General features: G+C 50.7%; 1 protein-coding gene across 2 annotated transcripts; it reads right to left on the bottom strand.

Annotated features, from left to right (window-relative positions):
* Positions 1 to 1,603: 1,603 nt before the first annotated feature.
* LOC125482010 (L-dopachrome tautomerase-like) lies at positions 1,604 to 7,547 on the bottom strand. 2 transcript variants are annotated; one of them, XM_048593980.1, is made up of 3 exons: positions 7,115 to 7,526; positions 4,596 to 4,809; positions 1,604 to 1,896 (listed from the first exon to the last, which is right to left on the bottom strand). In XM_048593980.1, the coding sequence occupies exons 1-3, from the start codon at positions 7,196 to 7,198 to the stop codon at positions 1,808 to 1,810; spliced, it is 387 nt and encodes a 128-aa protein (XP_048449937.1). In that variant the 5' UTR covers positions 7,199 to 7,526; the 3' UTR covers positions 1,604 to 1,807. The 2 variants fall into 2 exon arrangements, with proteins under 2 accessions (XP_048449937.1, XP_048449936.1); XM_048593979.1 differs by having other exon boundaries at positions 1,614 to 1,957; positions 7,115 to 7,547.
* Between the last annotated feature and the right edge of the window lie 4,283 nt (positions 7,548 to 11,830).

Genomic DNA, 11,830 nt, shown 5'->3' with positions numbered 1-11,830 from the left:
TAGGAGGTCTGGAACCGGAACTGAGACTCCTTGTCCCTAGGAGATCTGGAACCGGAACTGAGACTCCTTGTTTCTAGGAGATCTGGAACCGGAACTGAGACTCGTTGTTTCTAGGAGGTCTGGAACAGGAACTGAGACTCCTTGTTTCTAGGAGGTCTGGAACCGGAACTGAAAACTTGGTTTGGCGGGGAACTGACACTGGAAGTGTAACTCCAGACTCCCCTGGAAGCAGAGGGTGAAACCGAAAGTTTGGTTGTGCGGGGGAAACTGAAAGTAGAACGAAAAAGTTCTTGGTTTCCAGGCAGAATAGAGCTCAGGTTAAAAGTCGGAGCGCTACCTGTTTCGTCTTGCCATTGCTGCAGCTGAGTAAATACAGGGGCTGGGATTAATTTGTGTCATGTGTCACTGTGAGACGGCAGCAAGTGGAATATGATTGAGTTTTACAATCAGTTTGAAGGGAGGGAGGAGTGGGTCTGAGACTAGTTTTGTTTATATATAAATCAGGGCAACTGTGAGGGTGTGACAGGCAGAGCTGGTTAGAGTGAGTTGGCAGGTTGAGGTTAGGTTCTTGTCACATACACACACTGTGGCAGCATTAAAGGGGATAGCACAGACTGGACAGATACATCCCAATGAATACCAGTTGTGAAGGGCAGACCCAACATTCGTGGGCTAAACAGAAATGTGAAAGAGGAAATCAAACTCCAGGAAAAGCATATAAACGTGCAAACAGCAGTGGGCAGTCAGAAGACTGTAGAGAATCTAAAGAGCACCAAAGAATGGGCAATAGTTAATAAGGAGGGGTTGGAATTGGAGCACGAGAGAAGCTAGCCGGAAACACAAATGCAGATAATCAGGAGTTTCTGCACAAATATTTACAGACGAAAAGAGTCGGCAAAGTGAACAGGAAGTCCGACTGGAGAACGAATAATGCAGATTGAAGAGATGGCAGACAAATTGAGCGGGGAGAGAGGAACTCAGGAAAACGACTATCCCCAGGGAAGCAGTACGGAGGAAACTGTTGGGGCAGGGGACTGAGCAGGGCCTGGACCCTGATGGACTGCATCCTCAGAGTTTGGAAGAGTCAGAGGTGATTGAATTGAAACATATAAAATCCTGATGGGGGCAGTGGAATAGTATGGAGAGGAGTTTTCATCTTATGGGACTGTTAAACATCGGGGTTACTGTTTAAACTGCGAGGAGGAGAACAGTTTTGTCGGAGGCGATCGGATAGAAGTTTATAAAATAATGACAGGTATAGACAGGGTTAATGGTAGGTGTCTTTTCCCCTAGGGTGGGGTATTTCAAGACGAAGGGGTACATTTTTAAAGTGAGAGGAGAGCAATTTTAAAAAGGACATGAGAGGCAAAGTTTTTACAAAGAGGGTGTTTCGTGTGTGGAATGAACTTCCTGAGGAAGTGGTGGACGTGGGTACTGTTACAACGTTTAAAAGACATTTGGGTAAGTACGTGGATAGGAAAGGTTTGGAGGGATATGGGCCAGGAGCAGGTAGGTGGGACTAGTTTAGTTTGGGATTATGGTCGGCACGGACTGGACGGGCCGAAGGGTCTGTTTCTGTGCTGTGTGACTCTCCGACACTCTCTCCCTGTGAAGTTGCGGTTTGGTGGGGAGGGGTTAGAGTTACCCGAGTATTTTTGAGTATTTTTCAGGCACGGTTAAAGAAAGGGTGAAAGGTCAGCAGGGGTAAGCAGAAGGTTACAATCCAATTAGTCGTGATCTTAGCAAATGTGGGAGGGGGCCAAGTGGCTTGATGGGTGAGCATGGCTCTGGCAGCACATTTCCAGTGTTACTCACTTGTCAACAGTGACATGCAGCGAAGGGAAGAGTGGGTCATTTGCAGCCTTGTTGGAAAATTCCAAGGTGCCACCGCAGAATCTGTGGACAAGATTGTGCATAGTGGTTATTCCCTGTGATGGATCCTGTGGGTTGATGTTACCTGTGGGAGGGAGGGAGAGAGAAGCAATTAACAGCTCTGTGCAATAAACTCTCAGCCCAGAAACCCACTTCCCAGCCCTGCAGACAGACTTGCCTTGCCCTTCCCAATGTTCCCAACACCATCGGCAGCTGTCAAGCGCTGGCAGACAATGGCAGCCAGCCAGTGCCAATGGTTGCTGGATGGTGTTGGAGCACCCATCCCATGTCAGCTGGGTGACTGTGTGTGTATGTGCGCCATTCCCCGCCTCCCTCATGACACCACTGCCCTCTTCTCTCCCTCTCCACCACCTCCCCCACCTCCCTGCCGCCCCACCCCAGCCAATCCCACAAGTCAGGACTCACCCCCTCACGCCCAATGCCACCAAGGAGTTACCCAACCGGTGCATTGGAGTCATAGAGCCATACGGCACGGAAACAGACCCTTCAGCTCAACTTGCCCATGCCTGTCAGATATCCTGGATGAATCTAGCCCCGTTTTGCCAGCATTTGGCCCCTATCCCTCTTAAACCCTTCCTACTCCCATCCCCATCCAGATGCCTTTTGAATGTTGGAATTGTACCAGCCTCCACCACTTCCTCTGGCAGCTCGTTCCACACACGCACCACCCTCTGCGTGAAAAAGTTACCCCTCAGGTCCCTTTTAAATCTTCACCCTCTCACTTTAAACCTATGCCCTCTAGTTTTGGACTCCCCCCTATGCTGGAGATAAAGACCTTGGCTACTCACCCTACCCAAGCCCCTCATGATTTCATAAACTTCTATAAGGTCACCCTCTCAGCCTCCCAATGCTCCAGGGAAAATAGCCTCAGCCTATTCACACTCTCCCAACCCTGCCAACATCCTTGTAAATCTTTTCTGGACCCTTTCAAGTTTCACGGCATCCTTCCTGTAGCAGGGAGACCAGAACCGCACACAATATTCCAAAAGTGGCCTCACCAATACAGCCGCAACATGACCCTCCCAACTCCTACACTCAATGCACTGACCAAAAAGGCAAGCCATAGGGTGAAGGTGGGGAAACGCAATCAGTCTGCACAGAAAAGATCCTGGGATCCTCAGCTCACTGGGCAAGACCCTCCCGAGGTGAAAGAGAGGGCTATCAGAGGTGGGAGTGGGGTGAGGGGGCAGCGAACTTGTGCATGCCCACAGATCTCTGAGTGGAGGGGAGCTCTAGAAAGACCCGGGGCTATGCATCCCTTTCTGTGCCAAGGGTATGGAGTACAAGAGCAGGGGTGGGACACTGGATCAATCTGAAACACGCTGGATCACCGCTCAGGGCGCTCCATGGTGCAGGAAGGGATGGGACTGCACCAGAGACAGAGGACAACTCCCCAGAGGTCATTGGCACAATGCCAGTTCCCCCACAACTTGAATGTTTTGTCAACAAATCCTGCCTTAAAAAAAGATTTGGCTGTATTTCCGAGAATTCAGAGAGGATGTAGTTTGCGTGGACTACAGTAAGAAGTTCGATAAGGTCGCACACGGGAGATTGCTCAAGCATCTGGGCCAAATGGGCTGGCAAATGCGATTAGGTTAATGTAGAATATCTGGACGGTGCAGATGAGTTGAACTGAAGGGTCTGCTTCTGTGCTGTACAACTCTATGGCTCGAAGGTAAGGGGCCCGTGGGCGATTTGGCAAATGGGATTGAAAATTGGTTTTGTGGCGGGAGGCAGACAGGAAATGGTGTTTTTGCGACTAGAAACCTCTGTCCAAGAGTTGTGCTACAGTGGTTCAGTGCTGTGTCCCTCGCTATTTGCTGTCTGTGTTAATGATCTAGACGTGAATATATGAGGTAGGATCAGTAAGTTTGCAAATGGTGGTGTGGGAATATCAAGGAGATAAAACTACAGGACAGCATAGATGGACTGGTCAGGTGTGCTGAACTGTGGCGAATGCAGTTTAATTCTGAAAATCATAAGCTGGTGCGTTTTGGAAAGATTCACAAGACTAGAGAGTGCACAATGAGTGGTAGCATCCTGGGAAATACAGAGGGTCAGAGGTGCAGCTGGAAGGCGGTGAGAATCTGGAGCAGACTGCGTGAAATAGGTGGCTCGGGTGAAGGAGCGAGGGTGCTCACCATGTTTAAGAGGTATTTAGGTGAGCACTTGAAATGCTACAGGGGCTGGAAAATAGGGTTAGAATAGATAGGTGCTCGATGACCGATGCGAACAAGATGGGCTGAAGGAGCTCTCTCTGCGCTGTAAAACTCTCTGACTCCATGACTGTAACTGGAATCTGAAAGTCAGGCTGTATGCCTGACCTCTGTAAGGGACGCGCATACGAACAAGAAAATGGGCGAGGAAAGAAGCTCAAACAAAATGTTGCCGTTTGGCTTGAAGAAGGAAACGGTGATCATCATATACATTTTCATCTCTGCTCCCTCCTGGCCTGGTAGAGCATTGGTGAGCGCTTGAGGTGGACATTTTCTTGAAATCCCGCAGATAACTGGGCATCCAATCCTGTGTAGGTGACAGGGTGGCAGAGATGAACACCCTCATCACAGTTAAGTAACACCTCCCCCCCACGCCCCCCTCCCCTCAACACAACATACAGGCCACAAGGTTGGGTGAGCTGGAGGGAGTGGGAAGGGACACCATCGAGTGCAGCTTATGGACTGTGTAGACCCTCCATCTGATACCTTCCAGCGCGTTTCGGAAAGAGTGGGTAGCAGTGGTGTCATAGGGATGAGTGTCGAACATCTGTATCTGGAGACAGCCGTGCACATCAGCCCAGGTGGGCATCTCAGTAAATCGCTGGTCATAGTGGTTAAAGCGGAAGACGGGACCACCATGCACTGGGGGACAGACCAGATCAAAACCCGTTGGCTGGCTCCCATCCTCGTCACAGAAGTTCTTTGAGAAATGGAGAGAGAGAGAGACAGAGAGAGAGAGAGAAAGACCATCAACAGAAGCAACGACTCCAAATCCACTCTGGAAACATGATCTTCTCCTTACCTCACACCTCAGAGGCTGGCCTGTCAGTGTCCCCCTGGTTTCCCACCCCCCACACCTGAGCAGGGGAAATCTCTATTTGCCCCCCATTGGGAAGTGGTGAGCCACCACGGTCCATCTGCTGGGAGTTGACCCACAATGCCCCGAGGGAAACAATTCCAGGATTTTGACCCAGGAACAGCCAATAGATTTCCAAGTTGGATGGGGAAGTGGCTCGGAGGGGGGGATCTTGCAGGGGGCTCGTGTTCCCATGTATCTGCTGCCCTTGTCCTTCTGGATGGAAGTGGGTCGTGGGTTTGGAAGGTGCTACCTGAGGATCTTTGGTGAATTTCTGCAGGGCATCTTGTAGATGGTACACACTGCTGCTACTGAACATCAGTGGTGGGGGGGAGGAGTGGGATGTTTGTGGATGTGGTGCCAATCGAGGGGGAGACTGCTTTGTCCCTGGACAGTGTCGAGCTTCTCAGGAGTGTTGTTGGAGCTTCTCCCGTCCTGGGCAAGTGGGGAGTATTCCCTCACCCTCCTGACTTTTGCCTTGTCGATGGTGGGACAGTCTTTGTTGTGGTAGCGGGTAGAGTCAATGGTTACTTACTGCAGTATTCCTAGCCTCTGACTTGTGGTGAGTCCAATTGAGTTTCTGGTCAATGGTAACCCCCAGGATGTTGATAGTTGGTGGGGTAGGGTAGGGGGGTGGGGATTGGGCTGTTCCTTTTCCACACCTACCAAAGCTTTTACAGTCCACTTATACATTTGTATGCTGTTTATATTTGGAGAATTCTCTCGTTTTTTTTCCCCACCATTTCCAGGCCCCTGTTTCGCTTTGTTGCAAAATTCTCCAATCCTTACGTTTACCACAAGTTATCTCAACCTTATTGTTATAACAGGGAGACAAACAGCCAGACCAAACAAGCTCTTTCTACCTCAGCATTCGCAACACAACAAAATTAAAACCTTCAAAGACTCCCAATGTTGGTGCCTCCGCTCTTTGTGATCTTTATAAATGACTTGGATGAGGAAGCAGAAGGGTGGGTTAGTAAGATTGCCGTTGACATGAAGGTTGGGGGAGTTGCGGACAGCGTGGAGGGCTGTTGTAGGTTGCAACGGGACATTGACAGGATGCAGAGCTGGCCAAAGAAGTGGCAGATGGAATTCAATCCAGAAAAGTGTGAAATGATTCATTTTGGAAGGTGGAATTTGAACGCAGAATACAGGGTAAGTGGCAGGATTCTCGGCAGTGTGGAGGAACAGAGGGATCTTGGAGTCCACGTCCCTAGCTCCCTCAAAGTTGCTCCCAAGTTGATAAGGTTGTAAGGAAGGTGTATGGTGTGTTGGCCTTCATTGGCAGGGGAGTTGAGTTAAGAGCCGCGAGGTTATGCTGCAGCTCTATAAATCCCTGGTTAGACCGCACTTGGAATATTGTGTTCAGTTCTGCTCACCTCATTATAGGAAGGATGTGGAAGCTTTACAGAGGGTGCAGAGGAGATTTACCAGGATGCTGCCTGGACTGGAGGGCAGGTCTTATGAAGAAAGGTTGAGGGAGCTAGGGCTTTTTTCATTGGAGTGAAGAAGAGTGAGAGGTGACTTGATAGAGGTGTACAAGATGATGAGAGGCATAGATGGAGTGGATAGTCAGAGACTTTTTCCCAGGGCGGAAATGACTATTACGAGGGGGAATAATTTTAAGGTGATTGGAGGAAGGTATAGGGGAGATGTCAGAGGCAGGTTCTTCACACAGAGAGTGGTGGACGTGTGGAATGCGCTGTCTGCAGTGGTAGTGGAGTCAGATACATCAGGGACATTTAAGCAACTCTTGGATAGGCACATGGAGGATAGTAAAATGTAGGGTACGCAGGGTAGTTTGATCTTAGTAGGATAATAGGTCGGCACGACATCGTGGGCCGAAGGGCCTGTACTGTGCTGTACTGTTCTATGTTCAATGGTTCCTAACCAGACTTAGTGAATAACTAACGCAGAGCCTGTGATTAAAAAATGTAGACATTGATTTGTAGGTTAACAAAAGCCTTAGCAAGTTGTTAGCAATACAGTAACTTCAGCAGTTTTAAATTAAACAGCAAACTAATTGAATTGATGTCTGTGTTTAAGCCCAATAATCTTCCTTTTCACTTCCATTTACACAAAAGATGGGCAGACAAACAAATGCACTTAAAGAATAAATGAAAGAAAATAACAAAGTGAGTCAGATTACTGAAGTGGTTTCCATGATGCATTGTTCTTCAGACGTAGATGTTCGTTCCGGAGTTGTTTTTCTGGAGATATTGATCAGGGTCATTTTCTCAGCTCACTCAGAGGAAGCCAGTAATACTTAGCACTTAGTTTCTATTCTCTGAACTTCCGTTAGGCAGAGAGCTTTCACATCTTCATGCTGCAGCACCAACAGTTACCCCCTCCTTCTCCCAGAAACACAGTTCAAAACCCAGTTCCCTGACAGACTGACCGCCTCCCAATGAGATCCCAGTTACCGATGAACATCTGCCATTGCTTGAGCCTAAGCTGCCTTCCAGACTTGCCGGAACTAATTCCCAACTACTGACCTTGTGAAGAGCCAACAACTGCTGTCTGTTTACACACTGTGCTCTTCCCCAGTGATGTAGAGACTATTGACCAGGGACCAACCTGCAGTTAACTTCCAGGCCCGGCCTCACAAACAAACATTCGTTCTGTTTCAGAGATAGTAGGAACTGCCGATGCTGGAGTCAGAGATAACACAGTGTGGAGCTGGATGAACACAGCAGGCCTGGCAGCATCAGAGGAGCAGGAAAGCTGACGTTTCGGGTTGGGACCCTTCTTCAGAAATGGCAGAGGGGAAGGGTGCTCTGAAATAAATAGATGGGGGCAGGCAGTGATAGCAGGTGGATAGTGGAGGGGATAGGTGGGAGAGAAGATGGACAGGTCAAGGAGGCAGGGATGAAGCTAGTAAAGGTGAGTGTAGGTAAGAAGTGGGGGTGGGGGTTGGTCAGTGAGGTGGGAGGAGCAGATAGGTGGGAGGCAAGACGGACAGGTCAGTGAGAGGAGGGGTGCTGGTCTTGGGATGAGGTCGGGGGTGGGGAGATTTTGAAGCTAGTAAAGTCCACATTGAGACCATTGGGTTGTAGGCTCCCAAGGTGCTGTTCCTCCAGTTTCCGGGTGGCATCGTTGTGACACTGGAGGAGGCCCAGGATGGACACGTCGCCCAGGGAGTGGGAGGGGGAGTTGAAGTGTTTCGCAACTGGGAGGTTTTGTAGTTTGTCGCGAACCGAGCATAGGTGCTCTACAAAGCGGCCTCTGAGTCTCCACTTGGTCTCACCAATGTAGAGGAGGCCACATCGGGAGCATTGGATACAATAGACCACATTAGCGGATATGCAGGTTAACATCTGTTTGATGTGGAAGGTTTTTTTCGGGCCTGGGTTGGAGGTGAGGGGGAAGGTGTATGGGCAGGTGTAGTGCCTCCTATGGTTGCAGGGAAAGGTGCCAGGGGTGGTGGGGCTAGTGGGGAGTGTGGAGCAGACGAGGGACTCACAGAGAGTCACAGAGAGAGCGGTCCCTCCGGAAGGCAGATAAGGGTGGGGAGGAAAATATATCCTTTGTTGTGGGGTCAGATTGCAGGTGGCTGAAGTAGCAGAGAATGATGCATTGAATCCAGAGGTTAATGGGGTGATACATCAGCTTTCCTTCTCCTCTAATGGTGCCTGGCCTGCTGTGTTCCTCCAGCTCCACACTGTATTCATTCTGTCTTCCTCCCTTATAACACAAGTTCCTGCCCCCAGCCCAATAGTTTTCTGTAGCCTCCAGTTCTCAGCTCACAGTTCTCGACCTCTTCATCTCCAACTGCCGTCGAGACATCAATCGCCTCAACCTCTCCACCCCTCTCACCCACTCCAACCTCTCCCCCGCAGAACGTGCAGCCCTCCGCTCCCTCCGCTCTAATCCCAACCTCACCATAAAACCCGCGGACAAGGGAGGCGCAGTTGTAGTATGGCGCACTGACCTCTACATCGCCGAGGCCAGACGCCAACTCTCCGACACCTCCTCTTACCGCCCCCTTGATCATGACCCCACCCCTGAGCACCAAACCATCATCTCCCAAACCATCCACAACCTCATCACCTCAGGTGACCTCCCACCCACGGCCTCCAACCTCATCGTTCCCCAACCCCGCACCACCCACTTCTATCTCCTTCCCAAAATCCACAAACCTGAATGCCCTGGTCGACCCATTGTCACCGCCTGCTCCTGCCCCACCGAACTGATCTCCAACTATCTAGACTCCACTTTCTCCCCCTTGGTCCAGGAACTCCCTACCTATGTCCGTGACACCACCCACGCCCTCCACCTCCTCCAGAACTTCCAATTCCCCAGTCCCCAACACCTCATCTTTACCATGGACGTCCAGTCCCTCTACACCTGCATTCCCCATGCAGATGGCCTTAAGGCCCTCCGCTTCTTCCTGTCCCGCAGGCCCGATCAGTCCCCCTCCACTGATACCCTCATCCGCTTAGCCGAACTCGTCCTCACACTCAACAACTTCTCTTTCAATTCCTCCCACTTCCTACAGACAAAGGGGGTGGCCATGGGTACCCGCATGGGCACAAGCTACGCCTGCCTCTTTGTAGGTTACGTATAACAATCCCTCTTCTGTACCTACACCGGCCCTAAACCCCACTTCTTCCTCCGTTACATTGATGACTGGATCGGCGCCGCCTCGTGCTCCCACGAGGAGCTTGAACAGTTCATCCACTTCACCAACACCTTCCACCCCAACCTTAAGTTTACCTGGACCATCTCTAACACCTCTCTCCCCTTCCTGGACCTCTCTGTCTCCATATTGGGCAACCACCGAGAAACCGATATTCATTTCAAGCCCACCGACTCCCACAGCTACCTAGAATACTCCTCCTCCCACCCACCTTCCTGCAAAAATGCTATCCCCTATTCCCAATTCCTTCGCCTCCGCCGCATCTGCTCCCAGGATGAGGCATTCCACTCCCGTACATCTCAGTTGTCCTCGTTTTTCAAGGACCGTAACTTCCCCCCCTCGGTGGTCGAGAACGCCCTCAACCGTGTCTCCCACATCTCCCGCACCTCATCCCTCACACCCCATCCACGCAATAAGAACCAAAAAAGAATCCCCCTCGTCCTCACGTACCACCCCACCAACCTCCGGATCCAACGCATCATCCTCCGACACTTCCGCCATCTGCAATCCGACCCCACCACCAAAGACATCTTTCCCTCCCCACCCCTATCTGCTTTCCGGAGGGACAACTCTCTCCGTGACTTCCTTGTCCGCTCCACGCTCCCCTCCAGCTCCACCACACCTGGCACTTTTCCCTGCAACCGCAGGAAGTGCTACACCTGCCCCCCTACCTCCTCCCTCACCCCCATCCCAGGCCCCAAGAAGACTTTCCACATCAAGCAGATGTTCACCTGCACATCTGCCAATGTGGTATACTGCATCCGCTGTACCCGGTGTGGCTTCCTCTACATCGGGGAAACCAAGCGGAGACTCGGGGACCGCTTTGCAGAACACCTACGTTCGGTTCGCAATAAACAACTGCACCTCCCAGTCGTGAACCATTTCAACTCCCCCTCCCATTCCTCAGACAACATGCCCATCCTGGGCCTCCTGCAGTGCCACAACGATGCCACCCGAAGGTTGCAGGAACAGCAACTCATATTCCGCTTGGGAACCCTGCAGCCCAATGGTATCAATGTGGATTTCACAAGTTTCAAAATCTCCCCTCCCCCTACCGCATCCCAAAACCAGTCCAGCTCGTCCCTGCCTCCCTAACCTGTTCTTCCTCCCACCTATCCCCTCCTCCCACCTCAAGCCGCACCTCCATCTCCTACCGACTAACCTCATCCCGCCCCTTTGACCTGTCTGTCCTCCCTGGACTGACCTATCCCCTCCCTAACTCCCCACCTACACTCACCTTTACTGGCTCCATCCCCGCCTCTTCGACCTGTTTGTTTCCTCTCCACCTATCCTCTCCTCTATCCATCTTCTATCCGCCTCCCACTCTCTCCCTATTTATTTCAGAACCCCCTTCCCCTCCCCCTTTTCTGATGAAGGGTCTAGGCCCGAAACGTCAGCCTCTCTGCTCCTATGATGCTGCTTGGCCTGCTGTGTTCATCCAGCCCTGCTCCTTGTTGTCTTGGATGAAAGACAAAACCAGAATAAAGAAAAACCATCAACAATTGGAATCTAATGCAGTCCTTTAACTTCCTTTGTCAGCTGCAGTTAACTGCAGTGCGGGGTGGGGTGTGGGAGGGAAGGAGGGGTAAGCTGGTTTTACACATTGAAGGAATGTATAGTTGCTGAAGCCAGTGGGAAAAACTCTTTAACAACTGAGCCAGTGTATGTCAGTGGAGATATATAAATCAACTTCTCTAATTAGCTTTCTTTAAATGTTAAGAGCACTATTTTTTCTTGAACAGCTATGCTTTTGAACTTTAATTGATGACACATGACTGAAATGCACAGGTTGGCTTTTCGTACATTATTCAGAGAAATTAGCTCAGTTGGATCCACCCAAGAAGCAACACTTTCCTCTTTCTTTTGGCCAGTGCTCAGAAAGATGAGCTGGAGGTGGCCATTCAGCTTTCTAGCCAGCTCAAACATTCAACACGACTGTGTTTAATTACCTCCCTCAGCTCCAGCTTCCCACACTCACCCCATGTCCTTCACCCCTCACTATCTCCCCCAAAAACCTATCCATCTCCCAGTCTCCTGCACTCTCCCTGTGTCCCTTAATCTCGTCAGTGTCTTCGCCCCCAAAAATCTATGTATTTCACATTCTCCTGCACTCTCCCCGTGCCCCTCAGTGTCTCCCCCCAAAAACCTATCCATCTGCCAGTCTCCCGCACACTCCCTGTGTAGCTTGTAGTGGGTTCTTCTTCTCCTGTTCCCCCCCCCCCCCCC

The sequence above is a fragment of the Rhincodon typus genome, unplaced genomic scaffold (assembly GCF_021869965.1).
Source record: "Rhincodon typus isolate 14 unplaced genomic scaffold, sRhiTyp1.1 hic_rhity00004982, whole genome shotgun sequence".
Classification (NCBI taxonomy): domain Eukaryota; kingdom Metazoa; phylum Chordata; class Chondrichthyes; order Orectolobiformes; family Rhincodontidae; genus Rhincodon; species Rhincodon typus.
This window is presented reverse-complemented; position numbering and strand designations above follow the sequence as displayed.

Coding starts and splice junctions, on each gene's coding strand:
- LOC125482010 (XM_048593979.1), bottom strand. CDS start 7,198: ATGACCCTGATCAATATCTCCAGAAAAACAACTCCGGAACGAACATCT. Junction 4,810..7,114: donor GCATCATGGAAACCACTTCA/GTAATCTGACTC, acceptor CATTTCTCAAAG/AACTTCTGTGACGAGGATGG. Junction 1,958..4,595: donor TTTCCGAAACGCGCTGGAAG/GTATCAGATGGA, acceptor TCCCTCCCACAG/GTAACATCAACCCACAGGAT.